We start from the raw sequence: 22,027 nt of genomic DNA on the forward strand, positions 1-22,027 counted from the left end.
TCACATGAAAAAAAAAAAAAATTGTGATGAATTTGATTTTCACATTTTTATTCAATAATTTTACTCATTATTTTACACGTTTTGGTGAAGGGTGGCCGCAAACCCCCTACAAAGGGCCGGCGGACCCCTAAGGGGTCCGCGGACCACACGTTGCGAAGCCCTGGTATAGACCATGTAATAGTGTACTGTGAATGGTTTCAGCGATTTGGTAACTGACATACAGTTAATGTTTTAGTTTTAACCTTTTTCACTGAAAAGGTTTGGTTCCACCTGTGTCGCGACATTAATTCCAAAATTCAAGAATTTGGTCATCAGAAAATCCACATGCCTTATGAGAATGCCATTGCACACAGAGAAAATAAGAATGTGGGTGAAATAATGTGAACATGAATCATAGGCTGATCTTTTCCGATATTAACGTAATTTTCAATGTCTATTATTCCCAGATAATTTAACCATTTATTCCCCTGCTAAATGAAAATGACTTCAATTATTTATTTTTCCAACAAGACAACACTACTACTCATACGGCACACCAGTCCATACGACTTTTAGATGACATCTGTGGAGGCAGAGTAATTATGAAAGGTCTCTGGCCCCTACACTCACCGGATCTGCCTCTGTGTAACGCCGGAAATGCATATCCTCCTATTTACATCTATTGTACTATAAAATTTTTCCTTATTTTGTTACCTGTGTCTTTGTATATTGTAGTTGTTTTACTATTTGTATATATATATGCATTTATGTTGATGTATAATTGGTTTGTTTTGTGAATATTATTTGTATTTATACGCTGGGTCTGGCCTAGGGAAAACTATGCTATCGAACGAATACATCGATAGGTCGTGTGGAGAACGAAAGTGTTTAGGATCTTTGGTAGTGTTAACTCTGCCGCGTGGAGCGCGGGCTGGGCAGAAAGAGTTTGGCTGGAGTAGTGCAGTGGAGCAGGGTGTTGTGTGACGCTCCCGCGAGTTGCCGCGCGTTCGGGGTTGGACAGCATGTAATTGCGCTCGACTGGCTATAATAGTTTCTAGCACGGTGTCGCGGACGATAAGCATTAGCTGGCACACATCAAGAGCCCGTTTCGCCTGGTGACTGTGTCGAGAAGAAGGCGCGCCAGCATCCCGCTTCTGCAACAGCGACGGCCGACAATGAGTGACTGTCGCCACCTCCTCGATCGATGACTTCAAACCTTCAATCAACCAACAAGGAAGACTAAAAGCACGTAAAGTTTCAGAACTGTATGGCAGACCTCAGCTTTTAAAATTGTTGCATCACAAAATTACAGCAACTTAGCATGAACCTTTGTTGCTCATTGTCCCAACTGCATTGCCAAGCAGGGTCCCTTCCTTTTCCGAAATGAACCCGAGTGTCGTTGAAATTCAAACGCCAGCATTAAAATAATATAATTCAATTTCACTGCCTTAGTTTCAAAGTTCAGTTAAAGTATTCATAGCTGGCTACAATATTTAGATTACACGAGCACAAATTAAGAGTGCGAGTTTTGTTAGCATATTTTAGCTTACCTGTGACTGCAGCTCAGCTTGGTACGTACTAAATTTTACTACTGTTAATTGTTCAGAATCATTTAATTCAAGTTCGAAGTTAAATCTCTTATTTCTAAATTGGGTAGATTCAAGTAGCTTTTGAAATGATTGTTGAGGTAGCCCAAGACTAACTGTATTTTACTGAATTTCGATATGCTTCAGAAACAAAGTTCACTATTAATTTCAGTCACTAAACTAACTTTCAATTTTCCAGTTTTAGTAATTCTTTTGCTAAATTAAGTCAGGGTGTAGCGAAATTTATTACTTCAGACAAACATTCAGTTTTCACACAACACGTGTCAACCTTCAGTTGCCACGCTTTTAGTGCTAATTATATGTGCAATAACCTTTCTTTTTCAGTTATTATAGTAATTGTCCATAGGACTGGCGACCTTAATTTTCCCCAAATCTCAAATATCTAATTACCGCTAGTTAATTGTTAACGTAACGGCCGCACATTTACTTTCTTTATTAACTTTACCCCATTTCAAAATTAATTTCCACCAGTTTCATTTGCATTTTTCCTTTCATTTAGATGTAACCCTTTCCTCCCTCTTTACCGACAGATTAACTTTGGTGACGATTGCTTTTCCCAAATTTCCATTAGGTACACGCGGTTTAATTTTTCACTGTCATTAAGGTCGATAAGTGAGGGGGAGGTTACATCTGCCCGACTATTTCCTTTCAGGTGTGGCTACAACATTTGTGTATCAAAATAACCCAAAGATATTAGATGAACTGAAGACTGCAACAACTGATTATCTGCATTAGATTACACGTGGAACATTGGTAAAGGTGTTCGCAAACAAATGTAAACATATTGAACTATGCCTTCAAAAACAAGGAAAACATTTCCAGCACCTACAGTGATTTTAGTGAGTATAAAGTGTTTAATTGTGATTAATATGATTTTTTTTTCACTGTAATAATGTTGACTCCCATCTCCCAACATAACTGTGGCCACTAGCAGTGAATCCCGGCCCCTAGCTTATACAGTGAAATGAATGTTTTTCCAACCTTACACAACCCTCGAGGCAAGACACGCGGAGCTCGCCACTGCAGAGACACTTTGCGGATGTATTTGTATACAGCATATGTCCCAAACGTAATTCATACCGTCATTGTCCTCGTCGTCGTCAAATTCCTCTTCATCTTCTTCTTCGCTCTCTGCGATGTGAACAGAAACTTGACTGGTGGTCGGTTTCGCCCATTCAAAATATACTCCGAAACCAATGTCGTAGTTATCTGTTGCAAACTCCCAAAAGAGGCATGTGCCATCTTCATGTGTTGGAACTCGTACCTACAAAGAGAACACATCAACAAAATCATTTACAAACAAAAACCTGTTAATGCCAACTTACTTCACATATCTGTAAAACAATTACCATATTTACTCGAATCTGAGTCGCACTTTTTTTCCGCTTTTTGTAATCCAAAAAATCGATTGCGGCTTAGAATCGAGTGCAAAGTAAGTGGAAGTTCTGAAAAATGTTGGTAGGTGCCGCCACAACTAACTTCTTCCATTGAATATATGTAGTGCTAGACAGGCATGCTTTGCAGGCACAAAGATAAATACTGGCGCCAAAACCTCTGCGTCAGTAAATAAATTAAAAGAAATGGTAGAAGACGAGCTTTTTTTCTCACCCCAAGTTTCGACCACCACTTTTTCATACATTATCCAACAAAGTAAATAGAAATTCCGTATTGTTCATCTTCAAATGTAGCAGCCTTTCCAATATTCGTAGCAACAAAAATAAATTTTGTTACACTAAAATACCAACAATGCACAAGGCTTTAGGACTGTTGCATGAGTTGATAAGCTGGGGCTCATTAAGATTTCACGTAGCGGCACCTATTGCTTCGTGGAATTTTGTAAAGTGCTTGTTGGTGTTAGTGAACCATAATGAAGTGCTTTCATTATAGTGCCAAATTCAAGAGGGGAGTTATTTCTTTTGCGAAAAGAAGTTCTAATCGTGCTGCAAGTCTGCGATACGGGATTGATGAGAGTAACGTCAGGCGATGGTGACTGCTGACAGAGAAATTATTTGAATGTTCAAGTAGCAGGAAAGCATTTAGTGGGCCAAAGTGTGGCCGATATCATGCACTAGAAGTGGTTTTAAATGAATTTGTTAAGGAACAGTGTCAGAAATTCCTGCCTGCGAATGCCGAAATTTTAAAAATTAAGGCACATGAAATTGCTAGAGAGCAAAAAATTGAAAATTTTAAGGCTAGACGGAACTGGATTGATCTGTTTATGAAGCACTGGGATTTTTCACTTCGAAGGCGAACTTCAGCTGCACAGAAGCTGCCGAAAAATTATTAAGAAAAACTAGTGGAATTTCGGCGCTTCATAATTAGGCGGCGCACAGAAAAGCAATAACTTCTTGGTCAGATAGGAAATGCTGACCAACTCCCATACAATTTGACATGCCGTCAAATTATACGGTTGACGCCAAAGGAAAGAAAGACGTGTGTTCTTACATCAGGGGATGAAAAACAGTGGATGTCCATCATGCTTGCTTGCACAGCAGATGGACATGAATCACCCCCATTCACAGTTTTATCGCGTTGCACGTATCAACTCCTTTGCCAGCTGGACCCCCTACAGGATCTGTCTTCATTCTCTTTCTATAACACGTGCGACCTTCTTTCGAAGTCTACTGTAAACGAACACTCGTCATTGCCACTCGAGTTGTGTTCTATCGGTGTCGCAAGAAACCGGAAGATTCCTATAAGACATGGGCAACTGAGCTTCACTGTTGAAGCCATCATTGTCACTTTATCAGTGATGAAAATAAGGAGTCATATCCTGACCAAACGGCTCACGATGCAATCATTCGATTGGTCCCTGATCGTGAGGTTCGTGAGCAGGGCCTTCAATATGAAAACCCCTCCCTCTTCGACATCTGCACTATTGCACAATCATTTGAGGTTTTGAGGGCTGCAGGTACTCAAACTATATCATGGTGTGAGGTTGCAGAAGTTCAACCCACTTCCCCCCCCGCCATTTGTGGGACGGTTGACAATGGGACAATACGGTGGTGAAAATCCACATGTGAGAAAAACATCTTGGCGGCTGGCCCACCTCAGTATGCCAGCCATGGCCACAGCAACAGCAGCAGCAGCAAGCCCAGTAATGACAACAACGTGACTGCTCCACATGCTTCCCTCTTGTCCGTTGTGTTTTATAACTCACGATACGCCGGATTGTCCTAAGCGGTGGGCCATTTGCCGCCAGTGTAACAAAACTGGCCACATTGCTCCTGCTTGTAATGCAAAATTCCAACAGCCTACTGCAGATGCTGACACGGATGTCAATTGTATATTGGAAATCTCCGTTGCTACTAGTAAGCTTTTTATTGAGGTCAAGGTTTAGTAGAAGGTTTTGCACATGTAAGTCGACACTGGTGCTGCCGTGTCATTACTCAATTTGCAAACGTACATAGGCTTGGGTTCTCCCCCTTTAGTGCCACTGTCATGTACATTAGTCACCTACAGTAAACAAAGCATTCAGATATTAGGCAGTTTCTCGGCCCCAGTCATGTATAAAAATGTGGTTCATCTGCTCACTTTTCTGATCGTGAACAGTGCACACGCCAAAATTTTTTTGAAATGGATGGCTGTAAGCTTTTTGGGCTTACTGTTTTCGATGAAGTTAATCTCGTCCACGATCAAGTGCCTTATACACAATTCATCTCTTTATGCTCTGAATTTTCCGCAGTTTTTTGTGGATTTGCGTGGTGCTAGTAATTCCACAGCCCATGTAGCCGTGAAACCTTTGGCCTTTCTTTCGGGCTCGCCCAGTACCGATGGCACTCTGTGACCACTTCAAGGCGAGGCTCGACCACCTCACAGCCTCCGGGGTGATGCAACTCATCGCATCCCGTGAATGGGCTACCACCCTCAGTGATTGTCGAGAGCCCATCGGGATGGTTATGCCTTTACAGAGATTTCAAAGTTTCTGCCAGTGCTCTTCTATCATTGACACGTACCTCTTGCCAAGCCCTGACGAACTTTTTGCTAAGGTCACCGGTGGTCAGTATTTTTCCAAGATCAACCTCTCCAATGCGTATTTGCTGCTTCCCACTGATGCTGGCTCTCAACGGCTCTCGGTCGTTAACATGCCTCGCAGAGGAAGACACCGCGGACATCTCGCAAATCCGAGCTGTTCCTCAAGAGAAGTGGAATGAAGTAATGTGTTCACATTTGAAAGCCATGCACATTAGCAGCGTGTTGTCATCCGTGAGAGTGTGCCACGATATAGCCCAGCAAGCCCCACTTATCATGTTATTGCTGCTTGCATCCATTTGCCTTATCTTATTGTGTTCAGTGTATGTTATGGTGGTTGGCATACATGCCACAATCTAATAAAGATGTAGTAACATTCTGAGGAACTTGTATTTCTGTATTGTCTCCCCTGAAGTAGGGGAACAGGGCTGTGAACTTATGAGAACTAACGATGACATTAGTAAAACTTAACAATTTATAATCTCCCAATAATGTCAAGAATGGCCGGCGACAATCTGAATTAGCACTCCCGGTGCCAAGAGAATCAATTTGTACGAGATGTTTGGACAGCAAAGTGTTAAGAGGGCAATGGGTATTCCACTGTTAAATGCAGAGGGAAGAGCAGATAGGTGGAGAGAGTACACTGAAGGCCTCAATGAGGGAAGATAAAAGAAGAGATAAGAGTAGATTTTGAAGAGATAGGGGATCCACTATCAGGATCATAATTCAAGAGAGCTTTGGAGGACTTAAGATCAAATAAGGCAGAAGGAATTTCTAAAATCACTGGTGAAAGTGACAACAAAATGACTATTCACATATGTGTGTAGAATGTACGAGTCCAGCAATTTACCATCTGACGTTCAGAAAAATATCATCCACACAATTCCAAAAACTGTAAGAGCTGACAAGTGAGAGAATTATCGTACAATCAGCTTAACAGCTCGTGCATCCAAGTTGCTGAGAAGAATAATATACAGAAGAATGGAAATGAAAATTGAGAATCTGTTAGATGATGATTAGTTTGGCTTTAGGAAAGATAAATCCACCAGAGAGGCAATTCTGATGTTGCAGTTGATAATGGAAGCAAAACAAAAGAAAAATCAAGACACATTCATAGGATTTGTTGACCTGGAAAAAGCGTTCAATAATGTCAAATGGTGCAAGATGTTAAAAATTCTGAGGTTGGTTAAGTTATTGGGAGGGACAGGTCATGTACAACATGTACAGGAGCCTAGAGGGAATAATAAGACTGGAAAGCGAAGAACGGACTGGTCAGATTAAAAATGGTGTAGGACAGGGATGTAGTCTTTCACCCCTACTGTTCAATCTATAAATCGACGAAGCAATGATGGACATAAAAGAAGGGTTCAGAGGTGGAATTTAAATCCGAGGTGAAAGGACATCAATGATACAAATTGCTGACGATATTGCTATCTGCAGAGAAAGTGAAGAAAAATTACATGATCTTCTGGATGGATTGAACAGTCTAATGAGTACATAATACAGGTAGAGAGTAAATCAAAGAAAGAGTAAAGTAATGAGAAGTAGCAGAAATGAGAACAACGAGAAACTTAATGTCAGGATTGCTGGTCATGAAGTAAATGATGTTCAGGAATTGTACTACCTAGGTAGCAAAATAACCCAATGACGAATGGAGCAAGGAGGACATCTAAAGCAGTCTATCACTGGCAGAAAGGGCATTCCTGGCCAAGAGAAGTCTACTAGTATCAAACACCGGCCTTAATTTGAGGAAGTAATTTCTGAGAATGTACATTTCGAGTGCAGCACTGTACGGTAGTGAAACATGGACTATGGGAAAACCAGAACAGAAGAGATTCGAAGCATTTTAGATGTGGTGCTACAGACAAATGTTGAAAATTAGGTGGACTGATAAAGTAAGGAATGAGGAGGTTCTGAGCAGGATTGCAGAGAAAAGGAATATGTGGAATATAATAGAGGGAAACATTCCACGTGGGAAAAATATATCTAAAAACAAAGATGATGTGACTTACCAAACGAAAGCGCTGGCACGTCGATAGACACACAAACAAACACAAACATACACACAAAATTCTAGCTTTGCTGACGAAGCAACCGTTGGTTGCGAAAGCTAGAATTGTGTGTGTATGTTTGTGTTTGTTTGTGTGTCTATCGACGTGCCAGCGCTTTCGTTTGGTAAGTCACATCATCTTTGTTTTTAGATATATAATATGTGGAATACAATGACAAGAAGAAGGGACAGGGTGATAGGACATCTGTTAAGACATTAAGGAATAACTCCCATGGTACTAGAGGGAGCTGTAGATGGTAAAAACTGTAGAGGAAGACAGAGACCAGAATACATCCAGCAAATAATTGAGGATGTATGTTGCAACTGCTACTCTGAGATGAAGAGGTTGGCACAGGAGAGGAATTTGTGGCGAGCTGCATCAAACCACTCAGAAGAATGACCGGAAAATAATAATAATAATAATAATAATAATAATAATAATAATAATAATAATAATAATAATAACAACAACAATCCACCTATTGGCAGTAGCCTTGTGAGTTATATTAATAATGTGGATTCTACTAAACCATTATTTTATTATGTAACAGAGCATGTATATTTTTGCTGACAGTTGGAGAGGTTACCCTTCTAACCAATACAATCAGGTACATTCTGGGGTACATTCTGTCATCTACAGATCTGAGGAAGGTTCAAGATGAACTGAAACCGGTCATTTTAAAAAAACTAATGCAAACAAGATGAATAATAGATCTTTCTTAAGTATCGTACCAGTCTGATACACACACATCTGGTATTTGTGAGACAGGAAATAAAATAACAGAACAGCACTGAAGCTTGCGAAGAATCTGAAAAATGGCTTCTAGCCCTCCAGGCAAAATCAATGTTGTGAGAGTCCCAGAACAGGAATCTGGTGACCCACTCAAGGCACTCTCAATTAAGGAATTATTTGCAATTTCTCAACAATTACTCCTGCCTTATGGACTGGTTTGTACTGGTTGCAGAAAAGTTAGGACTTAGCTGAGAAGCAGCAGCGCACAACACTGAACTGATGCACACGTGTATGATGATCTCACCGTTACTGTTTCTCCATGGCCAACCTTTATGATGGCATCTCCCGACTCCCTTCGGATAGCTTCCTTGAATTCGCGTATGTCCTTTCGAGTCCACATCGAAGCAGCCGATGGAGTTGGCAGACCACCTGAAATTTAAACACTTTCCAATAATCACTAAAGTAGTTCGTATCACTCCAAGAGAGACAAGCCACACAATTTTTTATTAAACCATTTAAACGATATTTCTACAAGACTACACATTAGCACACTTTTTGAAAGGTCTGAAAAATTTTGAGTTCAGGAACCTCTCAGCATCTCTAGCAGACACAGATAAATTAAACGAAGCAGAGGCTGTTGAGAATTTCAAGAGGAGTAATAGGCAAATATCGAGTGAAACAGGAGAAAAGAATACAGCAGAAGATTAGAGGGTATCTTTTGTAGATGAAATAGTTGGGGTACCAGATCGAACTGGCAAAAAGACCTGGCCCAGTAGTGATCTTTCGACAATGCAAGAAATACTGAATTTTACTGATGAAGGGAGAAAACACAAAAATGCAGCAAACGAAGCAAATGAAGCAGGCTAAAGGCAACACAAACACACACCAAAAAGTGAGATTCATAGAAAGTGCAATATAGCTTAGCAGGAAAAACTAGAAGACAAATGGAAGGCTGCAGAAGTATGAATAACTAGAGGTAAGTCAGGTGTTGCCTACAGAAATAGTAGACACTTTTGGGGAAACGAGAAGCAGGAGTACGAATGTCAAGAGCACAGACGACAAGCTTGCACTAAGCAGAGATGGAAAGCTGAAAGCTGTAATGAATTTGTAGTGCGTCCATATTAGGGACAGAAACTGGAGGACAATATTATAGTATTATAGAAAGAAAAGATGAGGTAGGAGAAAATGAGATGGGAGATAGGACAGAACTTGACAGAGTACTGAAGGCTCTATGTGAAAGTCATACACCGGAGCAGACATTTCCTCTGAATTATTGGGATCCTCAAAAGAGTCAAACATGAAAAAAGTATTCCACCACCTAGTGTGCAAGACATAGACACAGGCGAAATACCATCGGACCTAAAGAAGAATGCAATAATACCAATTACATAGAAGGGTGTTGCTGACTGAACCACCAGTTTAGTAAGCCACAAATGCCAAACATTGTCACAAATTATTTACAGAAGAATGGAAAAACTGGTAGCAACCGACCTTCAGGAAGATCAGTTTGGTGAATGGTTGCAATTACTTCAGAGAACTTTTAGTTCGGGTTTTGGCAAAATGTAGGAACACGTGAGGCGTTACCGATCCTACAATTATCTCGGAAGATAGGTTAAATATAAGTAAATCTATATTTATAGCATTTGTAGGTTTACAGAAGGCATTTGCAACACTGATTGGAATGCACTCTTTGAAAATCTTAAGTAACAGGAACTGGTTAAAAGAGCAAGTACTGAGGCATGTAGAAATTATCAATTTGGTAATGGAGGGAAGTGTGGGAGTTAAAACTGCAGAGGGAGACCAAGGGATGAATTCAGTAAACAGTTTCAAATAAATGTAGGTTGTTGTAGTTGTACAGAGCTGAAGAGACTTGCACGGGACACACTAGTATGGAATGCTGGATCAAATCAGTCTTTGGGCTGAAGATAACAACATAAAAAGCAGCAGCAGCAGCAGCAGCAGCAACAACAACAACAACATGATATTCAAAAATCTAACTTGTGTATTTTAATATAAAATCCAAATCTAATCTGTAATTTTTAATGTAAAATATTACTGTATACCTGTATAAGTGTAATTAAGAAAATCCATAGAATCTTCCTGATGAGTTAATACGAAATAATTATATAAAAATATGTTAACAGGGTGAAGCACGAAGCCAAGCTGAAGTGGCATTCTCTCTTATTTGAAAAACAGCGTCACTGATTATAGAAGTCATTTCAAACATCCACTGTGACCATAGAGAACATCTCTGGAATGCTCTGTAACCAAAGAGAGCACCTTCAGAAGGTCCCCCGTCACTGACGTCTACCATCGAGCCAAATCACGAGTTATCAAAAATATTAAAACGCCGTAAATCATCATCGCCTAAAAATAACAGAAATTTTTATTTTGCCGGTATGCGAAGAAAAGTGCCAAGATGCCCTTCTCGGCGAGTTTTTCTTGATGCGGATAACAGGGAAACGAGCCTAGCAGAATTTGTGGCGCACCTCCATTTTCGTCCTCGTCGTCACTGTCCTCGCCCCGGGGTGACAGCGTGCCGTTGGAGCCGAGGTGCTGGAGCAGCCTGGCCTGCTCATCTGTGTCACCATCCATGGCGCCGGGCACGGCCCTCCCTTGCTGCTGCTGCTGCTGCTGCTGGATGTAGAGCTGCTGCATGTACTGGTGGTAGTGCTGCTCCTGCAGCTGCCTCACCAGCACTGCTTGCTGCAAGTCACGACATATCTTTCCTGGATTTGGATTTTACTGAGCTACTGCGGTCTGTACGGGAAAGATAGTCCGGCACCTGTCCGGCACCTCAGAGAATAGAATATGTCGCAATTACAACTCAATTTTGTATTAAATTTGATGTACGTGATCAAACGGGACTGACAGCATAACAAGTACAACTTGTAGTGGTATATAAAATATATTAACTCCAGTTTGGACTGGGACATGACTCTCCAAGATTTAAAAACAATTTGCATATGTTGGCTACATTTTGTGCAGCAAATGTAAAAAATCCAGCAATTACATTTTTCACTGCAAACTTTCTGACTGAAATGCAGTAGATTTCTTAATTCTGAACCATCATAACACTTACTGACAATAAAGATGAGATAAGTTAATTACCAAGTTTTGACACGAGGCTACAAGATGCAAAAGAATCAATTTTTACTAGTCAAAGAATTTCCTTATAATTGCACGATACACACTGCTTAAATAAGGAAAGAATAAATCTTTAAATTATCGTCTTTAATTTTTTATACATAAAGTAAAGCATTCGCAAAAATACTAACTTCAGGAATGTTGCGGAAAGGATAAATTGCTACTCACCACATAGTGGCGATGTTGAGTCACAGACGGGGCCAACAAAAAGACTGTGAAACACGTAAGCTTTCGGCCAAAAAGGCCTTCATCGGAATTAGACAACAAACAAACACACACAAAGGAGCATGCGCGCAAACACAACTGCAGCTCACACACGTGGCCATAGTCTCTGGCTGGCGACTCCAGACCGCAAACAGCACAGCATGATAGGAGAAGTAATCTGGGTGGTGAGCCTAAGGAGGAGGCTGAGGTGGGGAGAGGGAGGGATAGCAATAGCAGGATAGGGGTGGGGGACAGTAAAGTGCTGCTTAGGGGAACACACATGGACAAGGTGGAGAGAGGGTAGGGCAGCTAGGTGCAGTCAGGAGGTTAGACAGAAGGCAAGGGGTGTGTGGGGAGTGGGACAGCGGGAAAGGAGAGAAGTAAAATGACTGTGGGTGTGTCGGTGGAACAGAGGGCTGCGTAGTGCTGTAGTGGGAACAGGGAAGGGGATAGGTGGGTAAAAGATAATGACTAACGAAGGCTGAGACCGGGAGATTTATACTGCAGGGAGAGTTTCAACCTGTGCATTCCAGAAATGCTGGTGTGGTGCACAGGATGTGAAGCAGTCACTAAAATGAAGAATGTTGTGTCGGACAACATGCTCAGCAACTGGGTGGTCCAGCCATTGCTCGGTCACAGTCTGTCAATGGCTGTTCGTGTGAACGGCCAGCTTGTCGCTTGTCACGGCCACATAGAACACAGCACAGAGGTTGCAGCTTGGCTCGTAAATCACACGACCAGTTTCACTGGTAGCCCTGCCTCTGATGGCATACCCGATGCTTCTGACTGGACTGGCATACGAGGCCGGAGAATGTGATTCAATTGTTCTGGTCCTGGGTGGTACTTAGTCATTAAGGCGATGCTCCTCTGCAGGACTTTGGAAGGTATGGGGGGACTAGCAGGATAAGCCATGGAAATCTGATTCTGTACAAGCTTGGGAGAATAATTACAATCTGTGAAGGCCTCTGTGAGACCCTCAGTGTATTTCGAGGGGGACTGCTCGCCATTACAGATGCGACTCCCGAGGGGGACTAGGCTGTATGGAAGGGTCTTCTTGGTGTGGAATGGGTGGAAGCTGCTAAGTAGAGGTATTGCTGGTGGTCCCCTCTCTATCTCATATACATACAAAACCGAGGTTAGAATAAGCCCAGAACTGAAAAGCAGTTGGCTGACACCTGACCCCTTCCACTTGAAACATTAAAAGACCACAAAGATACGTTTATCGAAGCATATAATCTTCTATAAACCCTCAGAGTTCAGATCCATGTGGGCCTTTTTTTACATTTGTGCACTAATATGAAACTCATGACTACACACTTTTATGTACACATACAGAATGAACCTTGCAACATGTTCAGACCTTAGAACAAAATAAAGCAGTCACAGAAAAAGTTAGTGGAACCTGCTGGATTGAGGAACAGCTTCTATCAGGGAACAATTCTTGGAATGAGGCAAGTAACAAAACAGAATAAAAAGAGTGTTCAGTTTCACACCTCAGTAGCAACTGAAGACAAGAAATATTGGTGTCAGTCTATGACAGTAAGTACAGTGCAATGGTCCTTGCTTCTGTCGGACATTACACATCAAACCAGCTCACCTGTTCCGGGTTTCCAGGATACTGCTGCTCAGCATATGCTTTGAACTGGTGGAATGTCTGCTGGTTCAGAGCTTCCTGGATTTGGCGTCTGTAACAAGTAAGGAAAGCCTTCCTGCATAAGACAAATATGATAACATTGAATATACATGTAAGTGTTTGGAAGCTTTCTCCAAATGTATTTGACAGTAGTGTACACTTGTACAAGAGTTAGACACGGATGATAAACAGTTTAGACACGAAGAGAACACAAACTTAGGAGATGCCACGCTACCAAGGAACACTGAAGATTAGGTAGGTGAACAGCTTCCGAATTGAAATCGGGGAGACAAGAAATGCATGGCACAGACAAACAGAAGGAATTGGTTGATAGGACATGTCCTGAAGCATCAACAAATCACCATTTTGGTAACACAGGTAAGTGATTGTATGTGGGGAAGGGGATTTTTGGAGTGGTGGGAGTAAAAACTGTACAAGGAGACTAATGTATAAACACAGTAAGCTCATCCAAACTGATGTAGTCTGTTATACAGATACAAAGAGACCTGCACGGTATGGATTGGCATGGAGAGCTGCATCAAACTGAGGATCAAAATAACAAGCAAGTGTGCAAATAAGTATCTGCAACAAATTTCCCACATTTCTAGAACTGTGAAATCTTAAGCACTACACATCCAAATTTTGAAGAAGTTTTGTAAACAGTATGTAGGGAAGCAGCCTACTCACGCCATATACAATTCATATGCTTTCCATTGTGTGCCAGCCTAGTCTGCTGAAACTAGCTATGATGTCACGAATGTTGCGCAATACTTTAAAATTAAAGTACATAATCTGTAAAGTTAATAGCATGTCAGGAGTGATGCTAAAATGATAATGTGTTAAGCTTCAGTTTAGTAACTTTACCAGTTTTCAAAATTTGGACGTTTTATGTAACAATCATCGGTGCAACAGGAAGGAGCTAGAAACATCAAAATTTATATTCGGATTCCTTTTTCATTGTAATTTAATGGAAGCAGCATGCTGGATCTCACAAAGAAATATTTTGGTTGAAACTCATGATCTTCCGCTTTTGTGTCCTAAAAGTACGGAAGCAAGATAGATTAAGTAAGTGATTAGATAAAGCTAGGATGTTTAGATTTAAGAAGAATGGAGATAAGCTATAATAACAAAGATGTGAGAAGTTTCCAAAAGGTAGCTATAAAACTACAGCTGTAGCATCTCTCCAAAGGTCAAGTTCAGAACTCATCTACTGCGTGCAGTACAACTAAAATGATTCTATCGCCAAAAGTATTTAATCTAGCCACATCAGAATTTTGTTATAGATACTTACCTGTGTGCTGATTGCACAATTAAATTTAGAGTTTCATAGGCCTTCAGCAAAAGAAGCAATTAATTATTTAGTAACTTGAAGTGGTGCTCTACTAGCCCCAGCTGCTAGTCAGGATGGCAAATTTTGTCGGCTGCGCTTTCAGCAGTCCACACCGTGGCTATATAAATAAGAGCGCTGTGAGCTGGATTCAGGCCCCAGTTCTCTTCTAGATTTGTATTAAGAGCACACTCCATGTCGGAAGCCGTGTCGCATCTGTGCAGTTGCAAGGAACAGCTTTGGATGCTGTATTACGTAACTCAGTATGCACGTAACAGTGAGTTCACATTGGGGTAAAGTGTTAATTGCGGAACGACTTCAGTGATTTATTCTCAGTTTGCGTATGTCCTATTTTCACGTGTCGCCACAGGACAGACCTTCTATCGCTACTAGCGTGGTGTTTGATGAGTATTAACATCAAATTTTGGCGAGTATTCACTTTGAACATTTACATCGATAACGATTATGGAACAGTTTCGTTATGTAGGGATAATAGGATCCGCGCCATAGGCTCTGAACAGCTCTGATAATACAAGAGCTGATAGTAGCATTGCTTGGAATTTTGTGCTTTATCGTTTACAGAATATAGTGAATATTGTTAAAGTAAACTACATTTTCTATTAATCCCAGACATCATCCTAACTCCTCAGTGTAATGAACTTCAATGATCAATAACTTTATTTCTCCATCAAAGTGGGCACAGTGAACTTTAATTACAGGCATCACATTTTTGCTAATCACTTTCTGGTTGCCAACATTGTAGTTAGAGAGCCTGTGTTGAGAATGGCAACAATATAAAATTTTTCCACTCGCCGCCCCACAAGTACACTGAACTGTAAAATCGAAACAGCATCATTACCAAAATGAAAAATTCTTCGAAGCAGCAAAACATACAATTTGTTAGGTAATTTTTAAAACGAAAAATTTATTGCATGCACCAAAACAAGAAGTGTAGACACAGCAACTGTGAGAATCCAAAACTGTCCTTTTTTGGAAGAAGGTGATAAATATTATGTCAACTATTAAGTAGTTTCTACAATTTTTCTTAAGACAACTTTTGAAATGTGAAGCTACAGAAAGATTTGAGCATGCAGATTAAATTCTGAATGAAGCAGGTCTAGAAATAGCAAATATGGAAATAAATTTGCTATAAGAAGGGAGATTATATGAAACAATGACTAAGGGTACCAAAACTGGAAGGAGCATAAAAGCAAATTTTATAGACACATTTGATTTAATTTATTCACCCAGGGATAACATCACAATTACAAAGGATTTGTCATAATACTGAAATGGAAATAAACAGCTCAAAATATGGACGCACAGTATACGAAAGTATGAGTTGATAAGGATAGGACAGGTTATCAACCGTGGTCTTGCTGAAGGAACCCCCCCCCCCCCCCCCCAGCATTCGTCTGAAATGATTTAAGGAAACCACAAAAACCTTAATGAGGATTGCCAAATAGAGAAAATTCAACCCTTTTGCTGCTGTGGGCACGTACACACATCCTGCTATACCGTTCCCCAGGTGTGGATGTGTATAGGCATGCCACATGGAGTTTACCACACTGCTACGGACGTTTGAATGTGTTTTGAGCAGCCGACCCCTCACTGCCATGGACGAGTTACTTCCATATCTCGGTGCATAAAAAAGATTCGAGTCTTTATTACACAACATATGGGCCTCACTGCATACTATTGTTTGCAGAAAACCTCGTTTTGACGAGGCAACCGTTGGTTGCGAAAGCTAGAATTTTGTGTGTATGTTTGTGTTTGTTTGTGTGTCTATCGACCTGCCAGCGCTTTCGTCCGGTAAGTCACCATCTTTGTTTATATATATATATATATATATATATATATATAGGGAAACATTACACGTGGGAAAAATTATATATAAAAACAAAGATGAGGTGACTTACCGAACGAAAGCGCTGGCAGGTCGATAGACACACAAACAAACACAAACATACACACAAGCAGCCTCAGAACAAAATGCAAAGGGCTTGTCTGTAGTACTGCAACAGTTGTGAGCTGTTGGTTGACATTTTTAGTGTAACATTATTGAAGGTAATTTTAATTGTAATCATATTCATAAATACTGATGGGGAACATCAAGCAGATGTGTGGATGGATATGTGTGTGTGTGCGAGTGTATACCTGTCCCTTTTTCCCCCTAAGGTAAGTCTTTCCGCTCCCGGGATTGGAATGACTCCTTACCCTCTCCCTTAAAACCCACATCCTTTCATCTTTCCCTCTCCTTCCCTCTTTCCTGATGAGGCAACAGTTTGTTGCGAAAGCTTGTGTGTATGTTTGTGTGCTACCGACGACAAAGGCGACGTGCAAGACAAACAATCTACAAAACCATTGAAGACGTCGAAATGACAACTTCAGCAGCTGACAAGAAGAAGAACACTATTAAATCTGTCGCTGCACACGCCCTTCTAGATGGACCTGCCGTATTCTGTGGATGTAGACTGAACTTCAGCATTGATCTCAACGACACATTCTCTCACGGCAATGGATGGCTAACTGTGGCCATTGTACGAGGAGGAACAGGCGTTCCAAACGTGTCTGGCCTGTTAGTTCATCCCTATGAAATCCCCAAACCACCTTCCCTACCCTCTGGCTCCTACCCTTGTAACCGCCCCCGGTGCAAAACCTGTCCCATGCACCCTCCCACCACCACCTACTCCAGTCCTGTAACCCGGAAGGTGTACACGATCAAAGGCAGAGCCACGTGTGAAAGCACCCACGTGATTTACCAACTGACCTGCCTACACTGTGATGCATTCTATGTGGGAATGACCAGCAACAAACTGTCCATTCGCATGAATGGACACAGGCAGACAGTGTTTGTTGGTAATGAGGATCACCCGGTGGCTAAACATGCCTTGGTGCACAGCCAGCACATCTTGGCACAGTGTTACACCGTCCGGGTTATCTGGATACTTCCCACCAACACCAACCTATCCGAACTCCGGAGATGGGAACTTGCCCTTCAGTATATCCTCTCTTCTCGTTATCCGCCAGGCCTCAATCTCCGCTAATTTCTAATTTCTAATTTCAAGTTGCCGCCACTCATACCTCACCTGTCTTTCAACAACTTCTTTGCCTCTACACATCCACATCGACTGACATCTCTGCCCAAACTCTTTGTCTTTAAATATGTCTGCTTGTGTCTGTATGTGTGGATGGATATGTGTGTGTGTGCGAGTGTATACCTGTCCTTTTTTCCCCCTAAGGTAAGTCTTTCCGCTCCCGGGATTGGAATGACTCTTTACCCTCTCCCTTAAAACCCACATCCTTTCATCTTTCCCTCTCCTTCCCTCTTTCCTGATGAGGCAACCGTTGGTTGCGAAAGCTTGAATTTTGTGTGTATGTTTGTGTTTGTTTGTGTGTCTATCGACCTGCCAGCGCTTTCGTCCGGTAAGCCACCTCATCTTTGTTTTTATATATAATTTTTCCCACGTGGAATGTTTCCCTCTATTATATATATAAGAGGAAGAAATTTTTCACTATCACTGTTCAGGCTTACAGTGTCAGGTACATCACAAATTTGATTTTCTTTTACTCACATTTTGTGTTATTCCCTTGTTCCAGAACTTAGATATTGTAGCATAGTCACCTTCTCGGTTATCTTCGTGCCTTTAAGTCCGAATCTCTCTGTTTTCTATCCAAACGAAGGGGCCTACATTTCTGAGACTTCCCAGAATTATACACCACCAAATGCAACATACAAATGGGAAGAATATAGCTATCTGCCACAAGTTAGCTAAATTAATTATTTAACTGTGAGCAGTTTAAGACCTAAGCCAACCTTCAGCTAGTGACAAACATTTGTTGTCTATGTGTGCCACTGAAGACATGCTTATACCCAAAACTAATTATGGTTAAATAAACAGCTCACTTGACAGATCTGTCATTCTTTGAAGTGATAATCACGAACAGTCTTGGGAGCCTCTCGTGAATGTGACCAAAACAAAACTTGGACATATCATTTTTGAAACATTTTAGCCCTTTACAGAATTATTAATTTCCGAACTATCAGATGAAAACTATTCTGTATCATAGCACTGAAATCCAAAATATAAAGTATAGGACCATAGTAAATCGCATATTACTACACCTTCGCCACCACTACCCTGGCATGTGTAAATAATTGCGCACATTTTAGTAGTGCTCCGGGCCCCCACAAGAGGCCGCAAACACAGGTCTGGCACCTCTATCGCCTGCAGCCAATACTAAGCAGCCCCTGGTGGACCAATGCTTATTACATAACTATTTAACAGCTTCAGTTGGCAGTCTTGTGTATGTTCTCTAAACCATACTGTACATGCGCTGTCACGCCATGACTTAATAAATAGTTTCTGAAGATCGTATCTTTTATTTTGCTGAAATGAAATATTACCAGTTACACAAATATGTTAAGTGCACAGTATGTAGAGTATCTTTCAGGTAGGAAAAGAATTTAAAAAATCAAATGAGGAATCTTAGGGGGGAAAGTTAACTCCAATTCTTACTGAAATACATTTAATGTACACATAGTTTAAAATCTTAATTACATTTCAAAATTGCATATCATGTACAATAAAAGTATCAAGTATCATCATTTCCCATGTCCGTTTTTGGAAAATATTATCACTGGAAGTAATTGAAGGAGGAGAGGGAGAGAGAGAGCGTTTTTCATTATACATTCTAAGTCACAAAAAGAAGACTGACAAACTTATGCGCACTGTCACGCAAATGGACTCGCACTGCTACAACAGAACACATCTCTACAACGAAATCTGCTAATTCACCAAACATGAAGTTAGTAGAAGCTGAATTTCATATTTCATTTTCTTCACTTTTCAATACACATTTGTTGGAGTAACAGAGGGGCAACTATTCATCAGAGTGTGCGTTTCAAAATCCAAACTCTGCAAAACCAAAAACCTCATCCTCATTCAAACTATTTTTCCATTTCTTTTCTTCAAAATTACAACTGATGAAGTGTCTCACTTCATATCATAATGCATCCCAAATGCACAACAAAGGAGAGAAACATATGACAATGATAGTTGAATCTGTATTTATATTCATGACAGAGAGATACTAAATAATGGGTCTTCATCTGAAAAAGAAAAACTGGATGATAACTATTAGATTACGATTGACACTTTTCGCAAAAGAGTAGTCACCAATTACAACATGTATTTTGAAGAGAAAAAAAAAACCACTTTAATATTGACAAATTAACAGAGACGTAAGGAACTATTCTCATCAGTAAAAGATTAAAGATTGTGACTGGTTAAATGAGAGCACACAGGAGTGTGTGTGTGTGTGTGTGTGTGTGTGTGTGTGTTTGAGAGAGAGAGAGAGAGAGAGAGAGAGAGAGAGAGAGAGAGAGAGAATCATATCTGAATTGGTCAAAATGTGTGACAGTATACACAATAGGCTGCTGTGGGCAGAAATAATAAAACAGCAGTCTGCCCACAGAAACAAAGTACTTTGCCAGTAAAAAATATTAATGTATTAACATGGCAAGATTTACCATAAATGTGCAGCAATAAAATATTTGAAAAGTATAACACCGATACCTATACCTGTGCCATGGTTACCGACTGGTGTGTAAACTTGCTTTCTGATCAAACAGCTGGTGTTTGCCAGTAGTGTCACTGATACAAGATAAGCCGTTGTGGGGACACAGATAACAGCTACCAGGGCAATTTGGCAGCCCACACCCACCCACATTCATTAAAAGCATCCTAAGGTACGCCACTTTACAACAGAAGAGCACTGGGAAGGCTGCACCTGCTATCTGTACTGAGTCTGTGTGCTAGATCCCAAAAACATTACCTGCCGTGCAAGGTGACCGAGTGTCATGTAGTTTCACATCAGTTTGAATAGAATACAACAGCTTAGAATACGTCCACAGATTAAGCCACAGATTTGAACATTTCTGGCTGTACCATTTATTTTGAGACATGGCACTTTTGATTAGAAAACAAAGATACTAACTCTTCTGAACATTAAAATGAGGAGTTCGCTGAATTCTAAGAATGTAAGACATAACAACCACTACTACAATAATAATAACAATAATAATAATAATAGATTACAGCAAACTGTCTACATTAAAAGCCTTGAAAAGCAAGAGCTGGAAAAACAGAAAAACTTAAATAGCATTCCACACCACATGATACATTTACAACAAAAACTGCTTTTCTGTAACACCAAAATTCATCACTACAACTCTCATCATAAAGCAAAATGTCTGTATTTATCAAATAGCCTTATCCTCTCAGTGAGATATTTATAAGCAGAATTAGACCAAAAAGGGAGAACAAGCTTACAAATTATACCAGGTCCAAAATCTTATAAATGGGATCAACATAAAAAATTGAAACATGAAATACATGCTGAATGAAAAAAATTACAGAAACAATGCACAAACATGGAGTTTTGTTTTATGGCCGCATATAAATAATGGCTGAAATGCATCTTCAACACCTTCACGTCATAAACAGACGTGAGAAAACCCTAGCATACAATCGTAAAAAAATATGTAACTTTCCGAGAATAGAAATGCTCTACTGTTGTCAAAAGGAATGCTGTGCTAAACAAGTGAGTTTATGAAAAACTTAAAAACTTCTGGCTAAGAGTTGTCATGACAGTTGTAAGCTTATCTTGGTCCGTAAATACCAGACTTATTAAACAAGTAAATAAATGTACAATATAACTGATTTATCATAAAATAGAAAGAGATTTGAGCACTTTCACAAAGATTGGAAAAGAGACTTCCAAAATCATGCTAGTGAAACCGAGACAACTAGTAAATATTAGAGGAACACAATACTGATTTAAAAAAGAACAGAACTTGGCACTTTTCCAAAATCTTTAGAGAAGAGGTGAAAGTGTTAAAACCAATGAAGCTTCACCTCAAAGCTTCCACAAAGAGACTGATTACAAACAACGTAGCCAACTGCAAGTTGCTATCCAAATATTTTGAAGAGCTTCTAAATTGTGAGGAGCCATCAAAACCATTAATCATTAATATCAACATGATGAGAAGCTAGTTTGAAAACCACCAATACTGCAGCAAGCATAATCCAATACTTAAGAAGAGTGATGATTGGTGCATATTCTGTAATCATATTATGTCCAAGACATTACTTATTAAAACATACTTTGATCTCTTTGTTTTCCTTATGTTAGTTGTCACTCAAAAAATTTTCTACCATTAATGTTACAAATAAACTGGCACAAGACTGTTTTAAAATCAATTTTGATAATCAGTCACTGCTGTTACCATGCACCAATTCCAAATGTACTGATATCACACATGGACAAGTGACAGGAATATTCAGAAGCCATTCTTGGATCAGAACTAAAA

The 22,027-nt window shown here is 40.3% G+C and overlaps 1 protein-coding gene across 1 annotated transcript in view; it reads right to left on the bottom strand.

The window, feature by feature from the left end:
- The window catches only part of LOC126209800 (Golgi resident protein GCP60-like), a 51,446-nt gene that overhangs the window by 5,036 nt on the left and 24,383 nt on the right, over positions 1-22,027 (bottom strand). The window contains exons 5-8 of the mRNA XM_049938936.1: positions 13,290-13,377; positions 10,831-11,047; positions 8,646-8,770; positions 2,667-2,850 (exon numbers count right to left, since the gene is read on the bottom strand). Of these exons, the coding sequence (XP_049794893.1) occupies positions 2,667-2,850; positions 8,646-8,770; positions 10,831-11,047; positions 13,290-13,377 (614 nt within the window). The remainder of the gene's footprint in view (positions 1-2,666; positions 2,851-8,645; positions 8,771-10,830; positions 11,048-13,289; positions 13,378-22,027) is intronic.

Source organism: Schistocerca nitens, chromosome 10 (genome assembly GCF_023898315.1).
Source record: "Schistocerca nitens isolate TAMUIC-IGC-003100 chromosome 10, iqSchNite1.1, whole genome shotgun sequence".
In the NCBI taxonomy this organism is placed as follows: Eukaryota; Metazoa; Arthropoda; class Insecta; order Orthoptera; family Acrididae; genus Schistocerca; species Schistocerca nitens.